General features: G+C 38.8%; 2 protein-coding genes across 4 annotated transcripts; both read right to left on the bottom strand.

The window, feature by feature from the left end:
* Positions 1-290: 290 nt before the first annotated feature.
* LOC137038163 (macrophage-expressed gene 1 protein-like) lies at positions 291-3,906 on the bottom strand. Its single transcript, XM_067412612.1, has 2 exons — positions 3,457-3,906; positions 291-2,025 (listed from the first exon to the last, which is right to left on the bottom strand). The coding sequence occupies exons 1-2, from the start codon at positions 3,904-3,906 to the stop codon at positions 484-486; spliced, it is 1,992 nt and encodes a 663-aa protein (XP_067268713.1). The 3' UTR covers positions 291-483.
* Positions 3,907-17,630: 13,724 nt separating this feature from the next.
* Positions 17,631-25,859, bottom strand: prf1.5 (perforin 1.5). 3 transcript variants are annotated; one of them, XM_067412609.1, is made up of 3 exons: positions 24,779-25,859; positions 23,988-24,525; positions 17,631-20,125 (listed from the first exon to the last, which is right to left on the bottom strand). In XM_067412609.1, exons 2-3 carry the CDS (start codon positions 24,515-24,517, stop codon positions 19,102-19,104), a joined length of 1,554 nt encoding a protein of 517 aa, XP_067268710.1. In that variant the 5' UTR covers positions 24,518-24,525; positions 24,779-25,859; the 3' UTR covers positions 17,631-19,101. The 3 variants fall into 3 exon arrangements, with proteins under 3 accessions (XP_067268710.1, XP_067268712.1, XP_067268711.1); XM_067412611.1 differs by having other exon boundaries at positions 23,988-24,446; positions 24,779-25,857; XM_067412610.1 differs by having other exon boundaries at positions 23,988-25,859.
* Between the last annotated feature and the right edge of the window lie 1,476 nt (positions 25,860-27,335).

The raw sequence follows: 27,335 nt of genomic DNA, 5'->3' as shown, positions 1-27,335 counted from the left end.
TAGCTCTGTGACCCACATATTGTGTCCAAATTTGCATACGTCATAATTATTCTAAATTTGCTGCAGAGCTTAAAAAACAAAACAACAAAAAAACAGCAGAATTAAAGCTTGCCATTAATAATATTCACTTTGTGACGTCAGTTTGTATCAGAACTACTTGCTGTAATTTCTTGAGTTCATCCATCTAAAAATATTTGGGATAATACAAGTTTACACTAAATAAATGGACTTTAATATGGCTTGAGAACACAACAGAAAAATGTGTGATGAAAGTTTTCTTGTTTCATACCCATGTCAATTTAATGTGATTTGATTACAGATACAGTGCACAATTTCCTCATTCGTAAATAGCTTTGAATAAAAGTTTATGCTAAAGAAATCAATTTATATGCAATAGTTTTTGTTCTTTCTGATTCTTTACTCTGAACTGACTGCAACAGTCAAGTTTGGCCACAACACATCTCAAAGTAAGAACATCTTATTTTAATAAAGACCTTCTGACACCACAAGAGCAATCAAAGCTATCAGACCATAGGTTACACTAGCCTGTTCTCCTCCAGACCTCTCAAACGTTTGAGTAATTTCAACAGGATTTGCCAACTGCCATGTCTTTGTTTGTCCAACTCTCACCCAGGAAATATTACCTTCCATCATTACAGCTACAGAGTTTGTCGCAGTCATCCCAACAAGTGGTGGGCTTGTGAATGGTGGGAGGCGGACAGGTTTTATCTGACCTCCACTGAACACCCCGGACTGGACACAGTACAGTATCTGACAGCCATCACTAATGGCAGCAAGATTTTGGCTGAACTGAGGGGGACAACGAGCTTGGCCCATTGCAAAAGGATTGCCAGACTGGCAGCTAAAGAAACCACCAAATGGGACAGAGTATTTTGTTGCTGTCACATAGTCAGTGCTCAGACAAACCGTCATGCCACTAGCCAAAAATTTCTGGGCAAAGAAATTTGGAGGACAGCTGTAAGATTTGGTAAATGGGTTTTGCAAAGATGGTCCATATAGACCTCCAAAGAGGTATCCAGAGTTCAAAGGTGTTTTCTGAGTTGTGGGACACCAGTAGGTGTCCACTTTTGCTCTACGGACATAATAAACATCTCTACATGTTGTGGCACAACAAGAAGACAACCCTAAGAAACCACATGAATGACAGGACTTTTGGCACTCATTACGAGTATACCCTCTTTCTACTGTCTCAGAGCGTAATAAGGTGGTGTTGGACTGCAGAGGGCAAGAATAAACACCAGTGGCTGGGTTTTTCTGTGCGGTCTCATCACAGATGGCATTTCCATCTGGTGTCAATGGAGTGCATTTTTGGTAAATGCCCCCAAAGCTAGTATTGGTGACTGGACCTTCACAGGAAGCATCATCTACATTTGCCTGAAAGTTGAAGTTTTTGGAATCTGGATTTATACACCCTGGAATGGTATTTACTTTATAGTATTGCTCTACAGCCTGAGAAACTAACAATGCTAATTGATTTAAAGTTGGTGCTGGTATGTCTGGGAATGTGGATGGATTAAGAAAATAGTGCAGAGGTAGGCCGGAGCGATCAATAGCCACCAGATTATTGAGCGTACTCTGTTGCCACTTCTGCAGAGTGATGCCTGGGTAGAATAAAGCTCCACCATGACTCTGAATTAATGAATATGTGATGTTACCCTGATAACCACTGGTTTGAGACTTTTGCTGGGATGTATTGGCACCAAAATCAAATTTAATTTTTTCAAAGAAGGAACTCCCTGCTGATGCAGAAATAGAAGACAATTCTAACTGATTCTTCTGGATATAAGATGTTTTTAAATAGTCCTCTTGCACTAAAGTAGCACCAGCATCAACACTTGTTATGACATGAGTACCATAATCAAGGATGAGTTTCTCTGATAGATAAGTTGCTAGACGTGTTTGATTGTTCTCAATAGCATCTGCGATGTCCTCAACCTGCTGAGCAAAGCGGGAGTCCAGAGAGAAGTCGGGATACCCTTTTACTGTGTACAGATGGTTACGAACCTGACCAAAAAAAACAAGAAAAGACAGACAGACTAAATAACACCTTTAATAAACACCTTTACAAATTAAATACATTTCATGGCATAACATATTTTTAGAAATGCTGACATTAAAGGTGCCCTAGAATGAAAAATGTAATTCACCTTGCCATAGTGAAATAATAAGAGTTTAGTACATGGACATAACATACTGTGAGTCGCAAACACCATTGCCTCCTATGTAAATCTCGTAAATCAAAAACTCCACGGGAAAAAAAAGTGCTTCTCAACATAAATCCAACCGTTGGGGATTATTTATATGCACGCCCCCAACATTTGCATCTCTCCAAACAAGCCAATCTACTGATGGTAAACAACACACTTGAAGATAGCAAAAACGGCTCTCATGAGTCATGACACATGGTTGAGGTTTATTATAATCGGATACCACAAAAAATCGTTCATTTTGTTCGGCCCATTTTAAGGAAGTTTCACTCAGCGTCTTAAACTGAAGAAAGGGGCAATTATATTCCTGCAAGCAGTAAGTAATTTATCCACTTATTGACTGTTTAAACAGTTCCTGATTTAATTGATAGTTTCTTAGAGACATTGTCTAGGTGACGGAAGATAACAATACAGTAACAATAGGAAACTCCAAGTACCATACAAAACTAAATAGTGTGTCTAATGACAAAGGTTAGTATTATTTTGTATTACAAAATACAACCGTTCACTCAATCTTTCTAGCAAACGTCACCTTTTCCACCATATAAGTTAAAACGATAGTCAATGGAGATTGCTGAAATGCAGCCACTTGTTTATTGGTGTTTTCAGATCATCCGCGTGCGAGAGAGAGCTTGCGTGCATATGGTTGCCAGATTGGACATGTTTAGGTAAAACACCGGATAGCATACAGGTTTTTTTCACAAAGCTCTGTTTGGCGGATTTAATTACTGAAATCTGGCAACCGCACGAACGTGAGCTCTTTCTTGCGCGTGGATGATCTGAAAACACCAATAAACAAGTAAGCTGCATTTTATTATTTATCAGGACGGTCAGGACTCACGAGCTGAACAGCTGTGAGCTGCTGAAATAAGACAATCAGAGCAGAGCTCAACATTAATATTCATGACCCTTCCAAATAAGGCAAAAACAGAGCATTACATCGTAGGGACAATTTATAGAGTTGTAAATGGACCTGTAAAACTGTATCTGGACAATTTTTGCCCTTACATACCATGTAGATATCAGAGAACAATTTAACACATTGTTTCAAATCATTCTAGGGCACCTTTAAATGATCAGTTATGAGGAAAATTTACATAACAATGAATCATAAGTTTTAAAAAAATATAGAAAAATGGGTAGTACTAAATATTATTATCTAAAAAAGTTTCATTCAGCTATATCAAATAACTTACTGTTTTTTGTTAAACGGTTGTTTTGTACTTACTTTAACTCGTGCTGTTACAGAACTCTCTTTCACTTGGTGGGTTTTCATACGTTGGTTTTCTTTAGAGAATTTTCCATTGAGCACTGAAAGAAAAGAAGCTTCTGCATTGATGGAGCTTGAAGTGGTGCTAGTGTGGTCCATCCATGACATGATGATTTCAGAGTTTATTTCCACTCCACTCATTTTCTGTGGAATGACAAAGACTTCATCTGGAATGAGATAGATACCATCTTCAGTGGTCTGACACTGGGAAAAGCTCAGATTCATCACCCGGCCCATGTCTATGTTACGCAGGTTATCCCAGCCTCCCCCTGGTAGAACCTCCAGTGCTATTGAAGATGGGTTTTTCAGGCATGCATTAAGCCCATTACTAGGATGAATAAGTGGATAAAGCTTGCAGATATTGATGCAACAGCAGAGGATCAGCAGACCGAAGGCTCTCGGCTCCATTTTTGTTTGGTTTGCGTAAAAATCTTTTGAATTCCATCTTTTATAGTAAGGGAGCATGACTGATCACTGAACCAGTTTAGGCAGTCTTGTTTATGATTCATGACTTTCGTTTTGTTTTACATACAAACAATCCATCAACAGAATCCGAAAATAGAAAATTAAACAATTTGCTGCTCAAACATGTTTTACTATAAAACACTATATACCTGCACCCAAAGAAGAACTTTGAAATAGTATTCCCATATTTCTCTGATTTAAATTAAAGTACTTAAAGGGATCCCCTGGTGTTGAGACTTGTATGGATATAACATAAATGATGTCTCTTACTGAATTATGTAGTAGAAAACCCATGAAAGATCTACGTTATTTAAAAAATCGATTTTATATTTGGACCATGGGCGACGGCATTTTGTTTGCGTTCTAGGTTGATGACGTAGAATGGTTGCACTCCTCAATCAGCTGGCGTTACCCGTAGCTCTTTTTACCACAAGGCAACTCGAAAATTGTTTCAGAGTTAAACAAAACCAATGAATTGCTTTGTAATTGTACTTAAAACACACTCAAACATACATGTGCACACAAACTCTCTCTCTCACAGACTCACACACACCCCAACAGATCGGCGAGAACACACACACACACACACACACACACACACACACACACACACACACACACACACACACACACACACACACACTGCGTGCGCGCATACATAACCCTCAATCACTATTCCCTGTGTTGATATCATAGATAGACTGTTGATATGCAGAAGATTAACTGTAATGCCTAATGTAACCAGCAGAGGGAACTATCTAGGTAGGACCATGGGAAAGGGGTAACGTGAGGAAGAGAGGCAGGATGTTTTGGTGATGATGCATGGGATTGGTTTGTGCATTAAAGTTTGAGCACAAGCTCAGTGAATTAACCTCAATCTTTAAACTTTAATTTTTAAGACACAAATAACATCCCCTACTTTTGTTCACTAATACAACTTGAAGGAGTGAATGAAGACGAATGCGTGAAGTCAGACAGCTGGTTGTAAATCGGCTGTACACTCGTTATTGCGGTGCAAATGAGACTGAATGACTGCACTCAAACAGGTCCACTATGGTGTCGGACAATACTACAAATGGCGGTCCCTTCAAATAATGCCCTATTTCAGGGTATAGGGGGTCGATTTCAGATTCAGCCCCTGTCGTGGAGACTGAGCAGCCCAACATCTCGATTGAAACTGCGCAGTCTGTCAGGTGTGTGTGCGCGTGTGTTGCCTTGTGGTAAAAATAGCTACGGGTAGCGCCAGCTGATTGAGGAGTGCAACCATTCTACGTCATCAACCTAGAACGCAAACAAAATGGCGTCGCCCATGGTCCAAATATAAAATCGATTTTTTAAATTACGTAGATCTTTCTTATATTAAGCCATACAAGTCTCAACACCATGGGATCCCTTTAAACGTCATCATAACACTTTCACAACACAAAACAGCACACATTTATTGAATAATATATAGTTTTATATATACATGCACTTTTTAATAATGTCAAATTAAGTTTTTAAGTACACTTTCATGACAATATTTCTAAACACTGTGAACTTTTTAAAATGCACTTTCCGGACCCACTTTCTATTAGGTGATCTTATGTACTAACATTTAGTTAATAATTAGTTAATAATTTGATACATATTTTTACATTACTTACATTTTTTAAATATAGTTGCATGTAATTACATCTGTAATTAATTTCTTTAGTTAAATTTCTAACTACACTGTTGACACTTCACCCTACCCTTAAACTTACCCATCCCACCACACCTGGCCATGGCCTTACCTGTACCCCACCTCAATATCAGCAAAAGTGTTGGTCAACACTTTTGCAGAAGTGGCAACACATGGTACCTTACCATCAGTTGGTGTTGGTACTTTTTTATAGAGGGACCAATTGTTATCTTGCACACAGTAAAATTTTCTTCAATTTGAGTAAAGTTTACTGTAAAGGGTTGAATTTGCATTTAAATTCAGTTAAAAGTTTATGTTCAAGCATGTTTTTTTTTTTTTTATGTGCCAAAAACACTACGTTATGATGGCGCACTACTTCACCAGAGTTTGAAAAATGCGCTGTGTCCACCATATATTTCTGTATTCATGGTGTGTGAAGAAACTGAAGCAAAGAAGTGCCACATTTGGATAATTACAGATGAGACGTTATCTGCTGCAAATAATGAGTCAAGTAGGCCTAAGTATCTTGATGTGTGCTTTCATTATTTTTCACAGTAACATGGCAGTTTAGTAGACCTAGTCTTAGTAGTACTTTGAGTCTGAAAAAATTCAGTTTTTCATCAAGCAGACGTAGTAAAAAACAAAACAAAAAAAACCTATTGATTTTAAAATAAAGTTTCAATAATGTTACACACACATACACAGATCATGCATAACATGACCACTGACAGGTGAAGTGAATAAAACAGATTATCTCTCCATTATGACACCTGTTAGTGGATGCGATATATTAGGCAGCAAGTCAACATTTTGTCCTTGAATGGTCCCATTGTTTCTGAGGTATTGGAGGAGAGAATGAAGTTGTCAGACGCTACAAGACAACTAACTCAAGCACCACGGGCACCACCATTGGCTCCAGCTCACCCACACTACCCTGGCTGAAAGCAACGAGTGTGTCAACACAACGCTCATCAGTTTCAAGCACCACAGCGTCAGAGAGAGAGACGGAACAGGCTCGGGGACCCCGGCCTTTTCACCGTCAGGGAGGGCCACGCCAGTAACGTTTCTGAGAGCCAGCGTACCACTAGGGATGGTGCCCTCCCATCGAGAAGTGATCACGAACGATGCTTGTCTAACCGTATAATCAGAGAGGAATCGGTGGTCACTGATCACTAAGGGAAGCCTTAGAACATATCAATACTTTGAAATTGAAGGCAGTGTATCAGACCGGACCTCCTTTCTCGGATGCATGGCCGTGTTTGACACCCAGATCCGTCTCGTCTTTGGCTCTGGGCAGTGTTCGAACTATATCGTGGCCTTTGGGGGAGCCCACTTTTCGGGTGTGGGTGTGTGTGTGTGTGGGGGGGGGGGGGTTGTGCGCGTGGAAGAGAAGACGTGTATATTCCTTCACACACTGGTGAACGGGTCAATCTATTGCTTAATGCATTGCGGAGACTCTTAATATACAATTTACAATCGTTAAAGAACATCTTTGATTTGAATGAAGGAAGAAAAAACAAGAATTGATAGGTCAAAAAGCCCACAAATAGTCTATAAACAAAGCATCTGGCTGTCTTTGAGTTCACATGAACGGTTGAAGTTACTCGTCATACAGAAGAATACCATAATTCCTCCATTTAATTAACGTTAGTCTTATTAGGACATCGATAGTCGCGCAGACCTATATCAACCCAGCCACAACACATAATTGGGAATAACATGCTTTATCACAGAATCGACCACAGAGGCCTGGGGTCAGCTTCCTTTGCTGTTCTTCCAGAAATCCAAGATCAAGAAGTGGATATTCGTTTTAGTTTTTTCTACGAATCTTTGCGTTGACATGTACTAAACATGAGTGGAATTTGCACCGCAGCGCCACCACACCTTGATGGTCATGACAAGAACAGCATGTATAGCTGTCTTTATGGAAGTGAATTAGATTTAAATTGCCGTCATGCATGAATTAATTATATATTTTTAGCAATTTTACATATAATAATCCACGATGATCACATTACAGAAAACTAAAATTGCACCTCAAAATAACACGGTGTCAATATTTTTGAGACCCCCCCAAAATTTCTCAAATCACGTTTTCAGGGGAGCCCATGTCTTATTTAGGGGAGCCGAGCTCCCCCTAGCTCCCCCGTAGTTCGCACCCTGGCTCTGGGTTTGGCCATTAGGTCCAGTTCACAGCTAATGGATTGTGAACCAGCAGTAGTTAACACTATCAGCAACGCTAGGGCTCCTTCAACACGACAGCTTTATGCTGCTCGTTGGAGGATATTTTGTTCTTGGTGCGGGGATCAAGGAATTGATCCAGTTCACTGTACATTGCCAAAAATATTTTGAGTTTCTTGCAGCATCCATTGGATGGCAATAAGGCGGCCAATGTTGCTGCCATATCTGTTTATCACGTCCCAGTTGATGGTGCTTCCTTGGGGTCTCATAACCTTGTTTGTAGTTTTCTAAAGGGAAGAAGACATTTAAAACCAGTTTTTTCTTTGACTCCCTTTCCGGTCTGGGACTTATCCGGTCTGGGACTGGGGCTTGTTCTAGAGTCCCTTTGTTCACTACCATTTGAACCTTTGGCTGTTGCAGATATTAAGTGGTTGTCATTGAAAGTGTCTTCTTTTTTTTTGGCCGTTGCTTCTACTAAATGTGTTGGTGAACTTCATGCTCTATTAGTGGGTTAACCGTGCTTACACTGGTTACCACACTGTAAAAAATGATATGTTCAATAAGTTATGACAACATATGTTTTTACATTGTTTTAACTGATCAAAATAAGTTAAGAAATGTTAAACTTGTTTTTATTAGTTATACAAGATAGTTATTCGGTAACAAAACTTTAGGAAGAAAGGCCAAATTAGGTCAAACAATGACCCCGGAATTCATACTCGTGTAATCGATGCACCATCCTAAATAAACCCGTCTCTTCCGTGATAGCCTGAAATTTTGAATATACCAATCTAATATCATTTCTGACATGTAAGGTTGCCAGAATAATAATCATACACGGTGTGTTAATAGGCCAGAGGAGAAATGAAGTTAAGCGCAAGTTCTGCCAGGAAGACTCAATCGTTACGTCACTAATTACCTTCTCATCTATCCAATCACATCCTTTACCGGAGCATATAAAGGTTGTACTTACTCATGTTTGAGTTCGCAGATACTACCGCTTCAGCACCACCATCCTCCCCACCACCACCAAGATGGGACCTTTCCTCCATCCCCCCCCTACACAACCAGCCAGGCTTTCATATCATCCTCAACAGCACCAGACCGGATCTCCCCTCTACCCTGAAGACTTCAGGATGTCTCTCCCTCCATCCACCCCACCACCACCAGATGGCCCCCTTTCGTACTTCGCGGGGGGTGAGCTGCGCCCCTGCCTCTGTATTCAGGCAGGATACGCAGATTCCGTACCCTCGGAATGCGAATTACAAATGGGGCCTACGCCAAAGAACTTGATTGCTTGCTGAGCTCCTAAATAAATGTTATTGTTACAGCATTAATTCTTCCGAGTCTTTCTGGCAGAACTGGCACCCCGACTGAGTCTGGTTTCTCCCAAGGTTTATTTTTCTCCATCATGCCCTGATGGAGTTTTGGTTCCTTGCCACTGTCGCCTTTGGCTTGGCTTGCTCAGTTGGGGACACAAAAATTATGATCAAAGTTATTTAACTAATTATACAAATAAAATTTATGAATTAGGTTTTAATAAATTCTATAAACTATAATACAGATCTGCCAACATTGTCGCTATATGATAAATTAAAATAAGCTGATAACATCACCGTTTTCTCCAGAACGATTGTACAGCCAAATCTAATTTTGTTGCAATATTATCCTGTTTGACACTGTGAAGCTGCTTTGACACAATCGTGATTGTAAAAGCGCTATATAGATAAAGTTGATTGATTGATTGATTGATTGATTGGTTGATTGATTGATTGATTGATTGATTGATTGATTGATTGATTGATTGATTGATTGATTGATTGATTGATTGATTGATTGATTGATTGATTGATTTTAGGAACCTTAAGTCCAGCAGAATTTTTTTTATTACCATGGCCAGACCTGTGCCTTGCCACAATTCTGTCTCTGAGCTCTTCAGGCAGTTCCTTTCACCTCATGATTCTCATTTGCTCTGACATGCACTGTGAGCTGTAAGGTCTTATATAGACAGGTGTTTTTTATTTATAAATCTGCAAAAATGTCAACAATTCTGTGTTTTTCTGTCAATATGGGGTGCTGTGTGTACATTAATGAGAAAAAAAATAGCCTACTGGCCCGGACTCATTTGTATACAGACATGACATAAAGATGCGAAGACGAAAGGCGGCATATTTCCTGCGGAATGCTACACCACTCAAATTATAACACATTATTACAAGCTTACCATCACGCTATGGTAAGGAGGTAATTTTAAACACTGGTTGGTTATGTACTCTCAAAAGGTAAGGAGATAATTTTAAACACTGGTTGGTCATGTACTCTCAAAAACTTGATTTTGGATCAACCAGAAAAAGTTACAGACTGCAGCTTTAAAGCAACAGTTTAGCCAAATAAACCAACAAATATGTTACTTTATAACCAGTGCTGGACTGGTAATCTGGCATACCAGGCCAATGCACTTTGGGGCCGACAGGTTTTTATTTTATTTTTTATTTTTTTTGCCACTGACAACATGCAGCGGCCCATTTGTCTTCTGAATTGACAGGCCAACGCGAGAGAGACCTCTCCTCCATATTAGGCGCTTTTTTTCTATTTATTTATTTATTTATTTAGGCTATTATTTGAGCGCATGAAACTGCAAAAGGCGAATATCCACAGTGCAGCCGCTGATGAACGTACGCTGCATTTAAATCCTGCTTTATGAACTACACTTTGACTCCGAATTTAGTTTTATACAATCGTCTGATATGGGAACATTACAGGTTCTGCGTTGAATCAGCTGAAAACAGCCGCGAGCATATTTATGACGAGGTAAAGTGGAAAACGGCAATACACACAAACGTTTCACATTAGTGTTTTATGTGTCTTTTTCTATAAAATAAAGACAGACATCTCACACTAACTTGACTCTTCTTTAATAAACTTGTGAGCCCCATACACACATTCTTTACATATGGTTACCCTGGGTGTGCACCCTCCTCTCTGGGCCCCCTCTACAACAGAGCATACAACAATAGTTCCTATTGTTACATCCTTTCTCTTTTTTTTTTTTTTTTTTTTAACTACAACTCAATTTAAGGTACAAGGAAAGAACATTGTTTACTTATTACTCCTGTGTAGTAATTTAACATTTTCAATCTGACATTTTCATTTCTGACTTTCTTCTGTACTTTTTTTTTTTTTTTTTTTTCTAACTTGTGATATAGTCTTTTAAATATTGTGGTTTCCTTATAAGACGTCCTGCTTTTGTAACAACTGATGCTGGGAGGTCTGACTGTTGAGTGTTCTGCATTCTTTTTTCCACAGCGCTAAGGTGTGATTGAGCATCTGCAGTTTCTGCGTGTTTTGTATTGTCAGGATCAACAGTCTCTATTTGGTTGGAGACTCTGGGGGTCATTCCATGATCCTTTCGGAGATGTCTCCTGTTCCTTCTTATAACACCTCCAGAATCCAACTGGACACTGTAGGATCTCAAGTCGATGGGCTCCACCACTGTCCCCTTTCTCCAGATCTTATGAGGCTCCAATGGTTGTATTCTTACAGAGTCACCTTGTTTTAATGTGTCTAAGTCTTTGGCTGATCTGTTGTAGTATGTTTGTTGTCAATTCTCTCAATGAATTCTGGATCTTTGGTTGCAGGAGGCTGGGTTTCGTGGGTAGAAGTGTCTTGGTGCGACGGCTAAGCAACCTCTGTGCTGGGCTGGTTGATAATCCATGTGTTGGCGTGTTTCTATGATCCAGGATTGCTAGGTATGGATCCTGTCTTGATATTTGTGCCTTAAACATCAGCCTCTTGGCAGTTTTGACTGCTGATTCTGCCTTGCCATTACTCTGAGGATAGCCAGGTGATGAAGTTTTGTGCAGGAATTCCCACTGGTGACTAAATTTCTTAAAGTCGTGTGACGAAAACTGTGGGCCATTATCAGAGAAGACAATGTCTGGAATACCCTGACGGGCAAAGTGACATTTCAGCTTTCTTATTACAGTAGTGGATTTAGTGTCTGGCAGATAATCAATTTCCCAAAAATTGGAGTAGTAGTCTACTGTTATTAGATAGTCCTTGTTGTTGAAAGTAAACAGGTCCGTGCCTATCTTGGCCCAAGGTCTGTCAGGCATATCATGTGGACGTAGTGTCTCCTTTTGCTGGTTGCAGTCAACGGCACGGCAGGTGTCACATTGCTGTACATGAGATTTGACCTGTTCGTTCATTCCTTGCCAGTACACACACTCTCTGGCCCTCCTAAGGCATCCTTCCACACCTAAATGAGAAGTGTGTATTCGTAGTGTTATTTCCCTCCAAAGCTGCTTAGGGATAACAGCTCGTTCGCCCCTGAAGACAATTCCATCCTGGTAGCTCAGCTCCTCTTGAAACTGGTAATAGTGACGTATTTCTTTTGGTGTGTCAGTTTTGTTTTTCGGCCAACCTTGTAATATGGCTTTGATCAGTGTCTGCAGAGTGTTGTCCTCTTTTGTTGCAGAACGGATTAACTGAAGTCGGTCTACTGAGATCGGTAGGTGTTGTGTCATGTTAATAGTCTCTAACTCTGCTTCAACCGATCCAGTGGCCGTGCATTCGGGCAGAAATGCTCTACTTAGCGTGTCTGCTAGCCACATCTCTGGCCCTGGAACATACACAACGTCCACATCATATTTTTGAAGTCTCAGCATCATTCTTTGGAGTCTTTTAGGTGCACTCAGCAGTGGCTTTCGCAGGATGTTCTCTAAGGGTTTGTGATCGCTTTGTGCTGCTACTTTCCGCCCATATGTATAATGGTGGAACTTCTCCATCCCAAACAGTAGAGCTAATAGCTCCTTCTCAATCTGTGCGTAGCCCCGTTCTGTCTGTGTTAATGCTCTGCTGTTGAATGCTACTGGTTTACCTCCTTGTATGAGTGCTGCGCCAAGGCCTCCATCTGAGGCATCACATTGGATGGTAAGCTGTTCATCAGGGTTGTAATACTTTAACACTGGTGCATTTGCGATGGTTTCTTTTATTTTACAGAATGCTTCTTCATGCTGCACGGCCCATCTCCATTCACAGTCTTTGCGGGTTAGCTGTCTCAGGGCCTCACACTGGTCTGAAAGATGTGCACAAAACTTTGAGAGGTAATTCACCATCCCTAGTAGTCTCTGAACTCCTTTTACATCTGTTGGTTTCGGCATGTGTGTTATTGCTCGAACTTTGTCTGGGTCTATTTTCAATCCCTCTGATGTCAGGAGGTGTCCGATGTAAGAGACTTCTTTTTGTTTCAGTTTGAGCTTGTCAGCATTTAGCTTGATACCTTTCTCTCTGCACCGCGCTAAAAATGCTTTCAGTTTTTCATCATGGTCTCTCTCAGCTAATTCTTGTGTCTCTCCTTGCCCTGTAATGAGAACATCATCAGCAATAATATATATTCCTGGCAGGCCCTCTAGTGCAAATGTGAGCTTTCTCTGAAAGATTTCAGGGGCCGGACTTATGCCCATGGGCATACGCAGCCATCGGTATCTTCCGAATGGTGAAGAGAATGTGGTGAGAAAGCTGGACTCTTCCTCCAGCTTGACATGCCAGAATCCACTTTTAACATCGCACACTGTAAACACCTTGGCTTTAGACAGTTCAGGGAGTATTTCATCTATAGTGGGTAGTGGGAAATGACTGCGCTTCAAAGCTCTGTTCAAGGGTCGTGGATCTATACATACTCTGAGTCTGCCGCTGGGCTTCTGTACGACCACCATATTACTAATCCAATTTGTACTCCTCTCTACTGGTGCAATGATTCCTCTCCTCTGAAGATCTTGAAGCTCTTCCTTCAATGGTTTCATCATGGACACTGGAACCCTTCTTTTTGGGAGCTGTACAGGTTTTACTGTGTTGTCAATCTCAATTTTGTATTCTCCCTCTAGGCAGCCATCGCCCGTGAATACATCAGCATATTCCGTTTTTATCTGCTGTGCTGACCACTGGCCGGATGCAGGGTTTTCTGTTTTGACTATGCTGTCTATTGCAAGAATATTCTCGTAATGTACTTTGATGAGCTTCATCGCTTCACTTGCTCTCTTTCCTATTAGTGGGACAGTACAGCTGTTATCTACCACCTGGAATTCTAGCCTGTACAGTTTGTGGTTTCTCGGGTTTCTTAATTTCACTTTGCACTTTCCTAGTGGTCTCACTTTGCTTTGGTTGTACATTACTAGCACAGTCCTTGTGTCCTCCAGTTTTATATCTGGGCTCAGCAGATTAATAGGGATTACATTGCAACTTGCTCCACAGTCAATTTGAAATTTCACAAGATCCTTTCCCAAAAGCATCCCTGCATACAGTTGTGTTTGCTTATCCTTGTCTTTCTTACTTTTGTTTATAGTCTCTGGGTTTGCTACACCAACAGTGAGAATGTCCTCATACTCATCACTGTCCTGTTCAGTCACTTTATTTACTGATTTATGGTTTCCATGTCTCATTTGGGCTCTACATTTAACTGCAAAGTGATTTGCCTTTCCACACTTTTTACATTTCTTACCAAATGCTGGGCATTTCTGTTTGTTCATTTCATGCTCTTTACCACAGAATCTGCACCTGATCATAACACCGGGTTGATGTCGATCTTGACGTGCTTCTTGTCTGACGGTATGCACCTCTTCTACCGCTGCACCTGCTGCAATGGCTTTGCTGTTCTGCCGCGAAAGCTCAGCTGCTCTGCATATACGTATGCACGTCTGTAGTGTTAAATCTTTCTCACGAAGCAGTCTCTCTCTCAGTCCTTCTTTGTTAATTCCGCACACTATTCTGTCACGTATGAGTGAGTCTTTGATGTCTCCGAAATTGCATGTTTGAGCGAGCATTCGTAACTCCGTGACGTAATTATCGATCGACTGTTCAGCTCCCTGTCCTTTCGTGAAGAATCGATAGCGTTCTACTGTCTCATTTATACTGGGATTGCAGTGTTCATCAAACTTTTCAATAATGTTTTTTACCGTTCGTGCATCCGCAGCTACATCGCTCATCAGGGTTTCCAGCAGTTCCCGACCGCTCTCGCCGATGAGGTAGTAAAACAATTTGACCTTCGTCTTTTCCTCTGCGTCCGACATTGTCAGCTCCAGGTAGAGATTAAACTGGTCTCTCCAGGATTTCCAGGTCTTGGATAGATTGTCAGCGTCCATGCATAACGTTGATGGTGGCTTTAATCCATCCATTGTGCAGCTCTGTTCACGTGCAGCTCTCCGCTCTAACTAGACTTGTAAAACTAATCTAAAAGTGCCCACGCTGCCACCATGTTTTATGTGTCTTTTTCTATAAAATAAAGACAGACATCTCACACTAACTTGACTCTTCTTTAATAAACTTGTGAGCCCCATACACACATTCTTTACATGTGGTTACCCCGGGTGTGCACCCTCCTCTCTGGGCCCCCTCTACAACAGAGCATACAACAATAGTTCCTATTGTTACAATTAGTACAATCACAATTTACTAACAGCGAAGAAATATGGTGTTTTGGAAGAAACATTTATAATAAAAAAAATTGCTATTATTACTTAAATTAATATTGCAGAATATAAATCACTTTTATAGAGGCTGTTTTCGTATTTTCTCAGGTGTTTACATTTTTTTTTAATTACAAATATAATAGTTTATTATATAGGTTTTATATATTTTAGAAACCATATAGCCTTATAATTAGGAGCAATGTTTTTACAGTCTTATTTTTTTACCATGTGACTACCCTGATCTTACATTTAAATGAAACTGGCCTACAGTTGAACTAGTCTATAAAACGGTTTTAAAGTCTGGATCCCATGAATTAAGGACTAAGCTTTTTTTCCTCTTTAAAAGTTTTAATAACTTTTTTTAATAGATGTAATGAAATTTAATTAAATTATATTTCAATTATAGCCTCATGAAAGAGATATAAGTGTCTTACTTAAATTATGTGTAAACTTTTGAAAAATATGATTGTTTTTAAAGTGGTAGTTTAACCCAAAAATGCCAAACCCATTTACTCACCATAATGTCATTCCAAAACTAAATTAATTTATTTCTGTGTAGCATAAAACAAAATAATTTGAGTCTGACGAAAAAGTTTATCTGCATTTGCAGCAAATTCGATAATATCTATAATTATTTGTCCTTGTCCTACTTTTATTTATTTACTCCAATTTAAGGGCCTAAGCCCAGCAAAAACATTCACAGGGAACTCATGGGCCAGGTGTGCTGGGTTTGCCAGGGCCGAATTTTAGCCCCAGTCCAGCCCTGTTTATAACCCATTGTATTGGTTTAAAATAACCCAACAAAAGGTCAGTGCTATATCAACCGCTGATTGGGTTATCTGATGAGTCATTTTTAAAACAACTGTTCAAGTCAGTATCAGACAAAAAATATCTACCTTGTTGTTTTGAACAAGGCATCACATTAGACAAAATTTTGGAGCAAAGCAATCGGAAGGAATACTTTTTTGTATACTTTAAACAAGCTTACATCAAAGGAATCCTATATTGTTGCTCAGATGTTTTGTAAAGGAGTAGAAACCAGTTCACACTGATTTCTGTACTACAGCCCTTGTAGGACAGAAAATGTGTCTCCAAATAAAATACACATATAACACAACAGTAGGCTATGCAATGACTGTCTGGTGTCTAGGCCAACACCTTGGAAAGGTATGTCCTTGGTCACACAGCAAAATAACCCATAAAGGTTTTGATTTTGCTATTGTTTTTCACCATTTCACTCTTTAAAAAACACATGAAACATTAGTTTATAATCTTTGCTATATAGTGAATACAGTAATAATGATTCGTACTGCATGATATTCTAAAAGAAAGAAAGAATATATTCTAAAACAAATCTGTAAAAAAAGGGGGGGCATATGTGGCGAGGTGGACATATATTATATAATGTTTCAAAGTTTGCGTGCAAGTATAGGCTTGTGGAGAAATTTCTTCCCCTGTCAGTTCTGTCATAGCCTATATAAATGTGCATATTTGTGTAGAATATGCCATAACAAAATGTAAAATGTAAACATTACAGATTAATTAATGTTAAAATGGTTGCTGCCGACCTCTGCACTCTAGATTGACACCTGATTTTAACCAATTGGTGCATCTTATGCTGTGTTATGTGTTCTCTCTCAAGCTTGTGTGGGTATTTGGACTCAATTTCTTCTCACCAAACCTAATATATATTGTGTTTGTTTTTATTTTACTTTTTTATATATCTAAGTCTTTATATATCTTATTTTATTTCAGTTAACAGATGATCTTAGCTAACAATTTGAAGTTTCAAGCATTGTAAAGAAAATTTATGAAGTATTAGCTTACTATAGTGAAATATAGTGCCCTTTTATTTTCAATGTGGTAAATCCAAATATCCATTTTAGTACCACTTCTGCAGTTACAATGACATTTTTATGATAATTACGGAGACAATCGAGTTAGTGATACACCAGTAAAAATTCAACAGAAATAATAAATTCTTGACCCTATGAGCACTTGCATTTGTTTTCATAAATGTTTTCCATTACAGAAAACATTTCTCATTAATTTCTCTTACACATTCTGTCATGCAAATAGTTTGCATGTTGTGCATGTCATTGCTTTCTTTGTTTTCTTACATTTCCTCATATTTTTATGACATGCAGTTGATCCATAGGTGGCAAGTCTATGCATTTAGCATGAGATTCACACATTTGAAACTTTAGTCACGCTCTCACGCTATTCATATAATGCACATTGTCTTTCTCATGCAGTGAAAATTTGCATAGCAAAGAAGACACCGATACTGACAGACAGGACAGACCTGTTTATTTTGATATGAAACAAAGTCTCAGCTTATAAATTGTCAATTTTATTACGAATTTCAAACACTAAATATTGTTTTGCTGCTCTTTTGACATGACAGATCACTGTAGTGCCTCAGTTCAACCCGCACGTGAATTATCTCTTCCTCTTAGGCTTTACTATTAATTAATAGTGAATAAACACAAATGAACATCAGAAGGTATGGTGAAAGATACAGTACAACTTACCAAAATTTATCATGTCTCACGTAATCTCTCAATCAGTGTTTCAACTGTGGAAAGAGGTCAATAATACAGCTTGTAAACAATGTCACGCTTTACATTTAGGAGAGACCAAGGGCAAATAATATTGTGTTGGTCCCCAAGATCTTCCCCAGGTAAGCAACGCACACACACCCGGCCATCCTTGTGATGTATAAGAAAAGGTGATTCATCAGACCAGGCCACCTTCTTCCATTGCTCAGTGGTCCAGTTCTGATGCTCATGGAGCTTTCGGCGGTGGACAGAGATCTACATGGGCATCCTGACTGGTATGCGGCTATGCAGCCCCATATGCAACAAACTGCGATGCTCTCTGTATTCTGACACCTTTCTATCAGAACCAGCATTAACTTCATGAGCAATTTGACCACACAGGCCAGCCTTTGTTCCCCACGTGCATTAATGAGCCTTAGCCGCCTATAATCCTGTCGCCAGTTCACCACTGTTCCTTCATTGGACCTCTTTTGATAGATACTGACCACTGCAGACTGTAGCTCTTGTCGGAACATCCCACAAGAGCTTCATTTTTGGAGATGCTCTGACCCAATCCTCTCGCCATCCCAATCTGGCCCTTGTCAAACTCAATCTAATCCTTACATGCCCATTTTTCCTGCTTTGTCTTTTTTGTGTGTTTACGGTTTGTGTACCTGAGTGATATTAAAACCATTCATTATCTTTCATTTGAAGTTCAGCCCTTTTGTGTATTGTTTGTGTACCTGTTAATAATTCCATTGATTTAGAACTATGCAGAATGCTCAAAATATGTAGTTTCAGCATACCTTTCATATAGTCATACCTGGCATACCCGAAGAATATTTTGGTCTCTGTGATGTACTGTACTTAGGCTTGCTTTTGGAAAATACAACTTTATGTTAGAAATTGTGCATTGTTTAATAAGTGTGTGCTCCCTTGGAAATGAACCAATGACCACGTAGTGGTAATCACAGGACAGAATTTCATGTCTTATTTATTGTAACGTCTTTGTGTACAGTCTGCATTGAACTAATAGGCAGTCATGTTTAATTGACCTGTTACACAACCTGTTATGAAAAGATCTAATATTTCTCTGTGTTACATTACGATCACAAACACAATCAGACTATCGAAAGCAAAACTATTTCTGCGACTTCTGAGTTACAGGAACAAATATTCTAAAAGTCTAACATATCTGTGGTTTTGTGATCTGTGTATATTATGCCCACACATCTTAAACTATCTAAAAACTTTTACAGAAATAAGCTTTGTAATTATAAATTAGGCCTTATGTTTTTGGCGAATATCTGCTACACCTGGGTCCAGTCAGGTGAGCATCACAAGAAGCGCTATAAGTGAAATAAAGGATGCCACGCTTTAATTTACAGCTGTGTGAGTAAGTCCCACGTTCAGGTCTGACCACACATCTCCCCACCATGTCATTATAAATGACATCACTGTCCCACACTTCAAATATGAGTTCATGACCGAACTCAATTGATCCAAAATCATAGCTGATGTTCCATTCAGGGTCATTATCATTCATAACCACTTCAGTCTCCTCATACATAAGGTTGTACCAAACTTTCACGTAACCATCTGTGCGTGTGAAGAGATCTGCTCTCAGGCCTGCTGCTCTCTGCACCAACACTGCCAACCTGCCACGGCTGGCTCGCATTGGGCAGCAGTTGTGGTCCAGATTTGGTGTCTGAGAACATCCTTGATTCTCCTTGTGATCTACAGAAAGCATGTTCTCTTCAATGTACTCTGTTACTGCACTTTTTAGATTGGCACTAACCTCAGGATCAGCCACCAGATGATGGAGAGGGAATATTGCATATGATATAACATCAGGGTTTTCATGCAAGCTCATCATCCAGTTTGAGTACGCTTCAACTGGGCTTTGGTTTAAAACAAGGTCTGGAAAGTATTTCTCACCGCCTAGCACCTCTATCTTGTGTGTCATGAAGCCCTGGTAGAATCCCGTGCTCATGTTATCTTTAAGGATATGAGAGCATTTGTTGGAAAGAGAGGCATTAGCTGGCAGGAACCCTAAAGTCATCTTTAACTCAATATTCAGACAGTTCTTGATATCAGTCTCAGAGAAGCCCCTCAGGGTTGCAAGACAAGTTCGAAAAGCCGTGACCCGTCTCACCCGCCCTCCCAGATGGACCTGACGTATGTAGTGAGTGCCATATGTATCTATAGTCCTTCGGTATAGGGGCTTTGTTTCGTCATCATACTTTGCCGGAAGCCGCAGGAGATGATTTGCAAATTCAGTGCTGATCTCTGGGTGATCTGTAACACGGTAACTGTAAATGAACAACAAAAATATTCATCTGTCAGCAGATTCTGGATGTATTTTCTTAATAAAACTAATTTGCTTGGTGTGACTTTTCAGTGCTCTTTTTTGTTATTTGGTTAAGGGACTTGATAAGAAAGTATGTAGTAACGCCTGTTGCTCAGATAAAACCTGACTTCTTATCACTAAATTGTTTAAGTCAGCTGAGGTATTAAATGCTAATATAAGCATTTTTTAGATAAGGCCTTAGCAACTCATAATGTAATAACTGCACATAATGTAATAAGTATTTTATTATTATTTTAATGAAATATAGGCTCTTATATCATAATGTAATAATTTTCTCAAAACAATCTTGTGCAAATCTTGAGCTCATATATATCTTGATCTCATACAAACAAATCTTGAGCTCATAATGTTTTTTACTTTATGAGAAATGTATTACATTATAAACTCACCAAAAACATTGCCATTGTCATAATTGTAATAGCGCTTAAAACATAACACATATTAGTATTCCCTTATTCCCTTAAGTAAATTTTTAAAAATCTAAATCCAGTCTTAAACTACCTGTGAAATGCAACAGATATGAATATTCATGCAATTATTATATTAAATTTGCATTAAACATAAAGGATTGGCATCCCTTTACAGTACATTTAAAAAAAAAAATCCAAATCCAGTCTTAACCTTCTTAATTAATCCACCAGATACAACTATAATTGTAAATGTTTCGTAATGTAAACATTTTTTATGAGCTCAAGGTTTTATTACATTTTGAGAAAATTATTATCTTATGAAATTTTATTACAATAATAATAGCTACTTATTACATTATGTTCAGTTTTTACATAGGCCTATGTCCCCTTATTACATTATGAGTTGCTACAGACAGCCTCTCCCTCATAATACGTAATCCTAAATTTCCCAAGGAAAAGAAGGATGACATTCAAATCATTTACTTGCATGGCAGCTTGCTTTTAAAAGTGTTAACTAGGATTTTGAAATATGTGAGCCTTGAAATATGTAACTCTGAACTGTGAAAAAGATTGAATTTAAATACATTGAAATTGTTATATATATATATATATATATATATATATATATATATATATATATATATATATATATATATATATATATATATATATATATATATATATATATCACCTTGTAATGAACTATGAAACAAAATGGTAGAAAAGAAAATATCAAACCAAGTGATATTTATTTTAAAGGTAACACAAGCACATTTTTCAACGTTTCAACGAAACTAACGTCATAATATGTCTACCATGTCGCCTTAGGAAATTATTATTTTGAAAGGTTTAGCATTAATAGGTTGTAGCTGACCTGCAATAATATTATTCAGACATTTGAAGAGTCGCTTTAAAGCTGGACTAATTGCCCTCTAGCGGTTAAAAAGTAAACTGCATGCATGTGTCTTGCGGAGAAACTGCGTTTGATTGCTCTGCTCCTCTGTGTGGATGAATGCGGTTAGAGACATCGGTTTACATTGATACAGAACATCTTATCAGATGGACAAATAAATAACTTGTTTTTGTTTTGTTTTGTTTTACAACCGGTGATTCACCAGAGGCTTGCCCTTTCGAATGATCCGGATCCGTGTTCAATTTTTCTCGTTCGTTCGTTGTGACAACGAAATTTTAGCTGCAAGCTGGAGCAACTTTAGGCCTACTGACACACGACACGACACAAGCGAATGGCGTAGGCTATGGATGCAATTTACACAGCACAATGAAACATTTTTATTACAAAAAAGCTACATAGCTAGCTTTTGTCTACGTGTTATAATTATAATTATAATTTTGGGGCCGGCTAAACATTCTCCAAGTGTATTGATGCAAAAAAAAAAAAAAAAAAAAAAAAAAAGAGAGAGCGAGAGAGAGATGCTATTTCCCATGTTATTACATAAGGCTACCCACTAACCTTCTAAAAATGTCATCTTAAAGGACAACTCCGGCGAATTTTTAAGTTTATCTTGATTGTTATATCTTTGTGAGTAGCCTACAGTCTATAGAAAAAAAACGAACCGGGTTGGTGCTTGCAACGTGGAGTTATTACAGTTAATGCCCAGAGACGAGCCCACAAGCAAGCCTCTTCATAAACACGATGCTCTTCTTGACTTTCCGGTATACCGCTGCGTTCCCACGGGACTTCAGCGCGAGACACAGCTAGATGGCTAAAACAGGTGAATTTAAACAATGGCTAAGTGGCTAAATGCATCTCGTTGTGAGCAGAGGTGTAGTGGTAAAAAAAGAGGTGGGTAAACTATAAATTCTGGGTGACTGCATTGTGGTCACGGTAAGGTGGGCCACTGCCTACCGGTGTATGCAGCCCGATCTCACGGCAATTCGTAGTAAAACGATCTAATATGAGCACATATGAGAGAACACACTAGAACATATTCACATTAAACAAGCTGGAATCAAAGAATTTGACTTTTGTCTTAAAAAATTACTTAAGCCGACTAATAAAACAATAATTTGTCCTATTTGAACACAAAATACACTGCATCATTACAGCTTTTTTACAGGGTTTCGACATGCTCTCTACATTAAACCAGCTGCCTATGATTAATTAATATCACAACAATGTCCAGAGTGCCTCTTTGTCCACTTGAAAAGTGATTGAAAAGTGTCACAAGCTGATTAAATGTACTGCTAATGGATAATTGTCATTTTGAAAATTTCTGGATATCCATTGATTCGTTCATTTTGAACGAAGCTTTAATATGACTCGGGACTACCGAGTTGTCTCAGAGAGTGATTTGTTCATTTTGAACGAATCTTTAATATGACTCGGGACTACCGAGTTGTCTCAGAGAGTAATTCGTTCATTTTGTGTTGACTGCGCGTGCGCATTACGCAACATATTGGTTCTGATCGTTCTGATTCTGAATCGACAGGTGAGATCCGAGTCTTTTGTTCTTCCTGTCAGTCCCATAGAGGCGGGAAGAGAAAAGATTGGTTCATTTTGCTGAACGAGACTCAAAGATCCGAGTCAGTAAAATGATCCGAACTTCCCACTACTCTCACTGACAGTTGCAGCGCAATATGAAAGACTTCGTCTAACTGTACAACAAACAACCAATGAAAATGAACAATATGAAACTAAAACGACATAAGCTTAATTTACAATGTCTTAGGAACTGTAGGCTATTTAGAAGTGGATATACTCTATTTAGAGGTGGATAAACGCACTTTGGAGGTGGGTAAACGCTATTTCTGAATTTTGGGAGGTGCGTAAACGGCGTTTACGTCCGTTTAGCCTCCACTACATCCCTGGTTGTGAGGGACCTGTTCATGTTGGACAGACATTTTAATTGCATTTTGTGTCTGTTAGCACAAAGACACCCGTTACGTGCATGCCCCCAATGCTGTCGTTTTAGCGGCAGCGGGGGGGGGGGGGGGGGGGGGGCTCTGGGCATTAACTGTAATAACTCCGTGTTGCAAGCACCAATCAGGTTCGTTTTTTTTCTACAGACTGTACTCACAAAGGTATAACGATCAAGATAAACTTAAAAATTTGTCGGAGTTGTCCTTTAATGCTCACTCAGACACCAGGATAAATTAGTTTGAAAATTTAGCTTGGAGGGAACTCTGTGAGCATCCAGTGGATTCTGATTGCAGTATGTAAATGAGTTTGAGCTGAAAATTGTTAAAAATATGTTAGCTGGTATAAAAACATGGGAAATAAGCAGTGGTGTTGACTCCCTCCTCAAGCCCTCAATCACTTTTAGCTCAACAGTGGAAACAAGAAAGGGTCCAATTGTCATCCTTCTGTGACAAGTTAAACCTAAAAGCCAGTAGAAGTACCACGTTAAATGAGTCAAACTCACATGGACTTACCTATAGTATGTGCAGCTGATCTCATGAAGGGCAAATGTGGCCTTATCCATTGCATTTTGAGAATGGGCAAATTTAGCTATATCTGAACGGCTCCCTCCCAAAATTGCCTTTCCAATGTCCTCAAGGCTAAGGTCCATTTCCCAGTTGTTGTTGATGAGTGATGTTGAACTCTTCATTAGGGAGTCAACAGAATGATGCAGAGCTGTAGAAAGCTGTTTGCTGCAGCGGCTGAAGGGACGCCAGTCCAGCACGGCTGAGGGAATTTTCTGCATCTGCCCTCCCTGAAAGCGGTTCTTGCAGACTGTACAAGTTCCGTTGTCAATGTGTGACTTGACATTGATCAAAAATGCACCTTTACGGCGCATCCTGACAACATCAAAGCCTTCGCCCGCCAGGTTGTAACCGGGCACAAATGAGGCTTTCTCACATTCTGCCTGAGAGCCTGTACGGCAAGCTGAGCTTGTGTCCCAGTGTGTCAAAGTCAGAGAAATACAGAGAAACACATGAAAAACACAGTGATTTGTCCCCATGGTGATGTCTACAGGGAAATACAGAGGGTTCACATATAATATTTTATTTCTATAGGGGGGAAAAATATTTTTTTAACAAATAAAGCAATATGCATGCACAATTAATAGAGACATACTCTAAGAATATTAATATTGAAGTATGAATTGCAGTAACACTGAATTGACATTGACATTTAACACTGAAATGACATTGACATTTAACACCGAAATGACATTGAAATCTACTAAAATATCCAAACTGTTAAAAAAATGTCACCTCACCAAGTTCAATTTTATCCACAGAGTAGCTTTCATGCAACAGTCTTTCATCTGTTACACCACCATATTGACCTACTTCGGAAAGCCTCTTTATGTGTTCTTCTTCGAAAATACAGTTTCTTCACAAAATGTTATTGCTATAGAGTCACTTTCTGGAATGCTAATGCTGAAGAAAGCATTGTCTGAAAGCTTGAGTCCGTGGCATTTGTGGGTGAGTGTCTTCCTTTCAGAGCCTTTCTTCTGTGCTGGACAGATTTCATCCGCTGACTGTTTAGAGTTTATTTAGTGAATACCAGCTGTGCAGTGGGGGAGGGTTCTCATGAGACTTCGCATAAGGGAATTGAGGATGAAGTGCAAGGTCAAGCTTAATCATGCAGGACATGTAGACGATGATATATATTTTCTTTAGATGTGACACTGATATGTGAATGTTTTGTTTTGTCTATGTTGTATAGAGGACAAAAATACCAAATGTGACATTACAGCAGCAGCCCATGTTATTGCCTGAAAACATGAGGTATTCTAAAATTGTATTTAGAAGCCAATTTAATTAAAAAATGGAAACAAATTTCACACCAAACTGAGCTGTTGTTAGATTGTATATAGTTCATGGTTAATAATGTTTAATATCCTCAAATTTGATTGGCCATTTTGATTTTATCTCTATTTGTATGTGTTTTTATGTTTCAGAGGGTGCATCAATGGTGAGGATTTTTCCAAGTTCCAAGTGGTGCTCACTGCAGAGTTAAATAACATCCAGCTCCACCTCTCTGGACATAATGGGAGGTGCTTGACCTAATTAGGGTGAGGGTGTGGCCAGTGAGGGGAAGCTGAACATCAACCTCCCCCCATTGGCAGTGAGCAGCCTCTCAGTTTTTTAGTATGGTTACTATTTCTTCAGTGGATCAAAAATAGACAAGTCCAAATTGTCACGCCCTTCCTCGCCATCATCTTTATGTCTTTGATGTACGTCATTGAGGCTTCATGAGTTCCCTACTGGCGGAATACATGCAATGTGTTTAAATGGAACACCCTGAGCCCTTGATCCCTTGGAATCCGCAGTGGAGCTGATTTATTAATTACCCTTTTTTTCCTTATAAATTTGATTATGCACCATTCTAGGCCTGTATGTATACTTGGGCTAATTAAAAAAAAATTATTATAAACAAATATCCCTATATTTATATTAAATATAAAAAATATGCAAGTGAAAATGATAACAATACAATCAGTTAAAACTGTAATATATATATATATATATATATATATATATATATATATATATATATATATATATACACACACACACACACACACACACACACACACACACACACACACACACACACACACACACACACACTTCTAGCTGCTAATTTTGATTGTTCACTATGTTGGCAAACTAATGTTTTCTGATTTACAAGAGGATGAGATTATACAGTCAACACAGTAACCTTTTAAAGGGAAGTAATTGTCTCAAGCTATATTAGGTGAACAGGTAGTTGATAAATATAACTAATGCAGATGCCAGATAAACTTAATTCCTGTTTTGTTTGACGTCTTTGAATAACGAGTCATTGTTCAATAATAGTCATTGTCCAGGGCAACACTGTTTAACTGATTGCTCATCCCGTCAAAAAGTCTTACATAGGGGTGCTTCTTTAATACCTCTGATATCACTAAGTTGTCTTTATTTGTCATGCAAATGCAAGTTAGAATAGATAATTGGCGCCATCTTGAGTCCCCAGGTGAAAAAGACGTTGCTCAGAAGAATAGAGAGGATTTAAAGGGTTAGTTCACCCATAAATGAAATTGATGTCATTAATGACTCACCCTAATGTTGTTCCACACCTGTAAGACCTCCGTTCATCTTCGGAACACAGTTTAAGATATTTTATATTTTAGTCACAGAGCATATTCAGTCTATGCACACTGTAATGTCCATGTCCAAAAAGCTAATAAAAACATAATCAAAGTAGTCCATATGTGACATCAGTTGGTTGATTAGAATCTCTTGAAGCATCGAAAATACATTTTGGTCCAAAAATAACAAAAACTATGACTTTATTCAGCATCAGTCTTCTCTTCCGCGTTTGCTTTCAGACCTCAAATAATGATTAAAACGGCCATGAATCACGTGATTTCAGCAATTTGGCAGTCTGGCTTTTTCTTACTAACAAAACAAACCAAGTTGTAAGGCATTGTCCCCAAGAAGCAACAACACCCCAAATTGAGCTAACACCAGACACCAGACCTCTGATTACCATAATTTAAATTAATTTTAAAACAGACAAATGTATGCTACTCCTTTTCTATACAGTCCATCCAAATCCCATACCTTCTATATATAATCACTTAAAATCGGTACAATCATCCAATTATGTAAACATGTTTTTACATTGTTTTGCGTATTAATTCAAACTCTACTAAAGGAATGATATAGAAAGCCTAAATCCTGGGTTAACCCAGATCACCTGTATATATGTTGAGTATCTATAAATGTTTATTTACATTTCATTTTGCTAGCTCTGTTACATATTAGTAGGCCCTATTATAAGAA

The sequence above is a fragment of the Pseudorasbora parva genome, chromosome 13, assembly GCF_024679245.1.
Source record: "Pseudorasbora parva isolate DD20220531a chromosome 13, ASM2467924v1, whole genome shotgun sequence".
Classification (NCBI taxonomy): domain Eukaryota; kingdom Metazoa; phylum Chordata; class Actinopteri; order Cypriniformes; family Gobionidae; genus Pseudorasbora; species Pseudorasbora parva.
This window is presented reverse-complemented; position numbering and strand designations above follow the sequence as displayed.

Excerpts from the sequence above, each read along its gene's own strand:
- LOC137038163 (XM_067412612.1), bottom strand. The coding sequence starts at position 3,906 with ATGGAGCCGAGAGCCTTCGGTCTGCTGATCCTCTGCTGTTGCATCAAT. Across the intron at positions 2,026-3,456 it reads CTGTAACAGCACGAGTTAAA|GTTCGTAACCATCTGTACAC; the intron begins GTAAGTACAAAA and ends TTTTTTGGTCAG.
- prf1.5 (XM_067412610.1), bottom strand. The coding sequence starts at position 24,517 with ATGGGGACAAATCACTGTGTTTTTCATGTGTTTCTCTGTATTTCTCTG. Across the intron at positions 20,126-23,987 it reads ATCAGCTGCACATACTATAG|TTACCGTGTTACAGATCACC; the intron begins GTAAGTCCATGT and ends GTTCATTTACAG.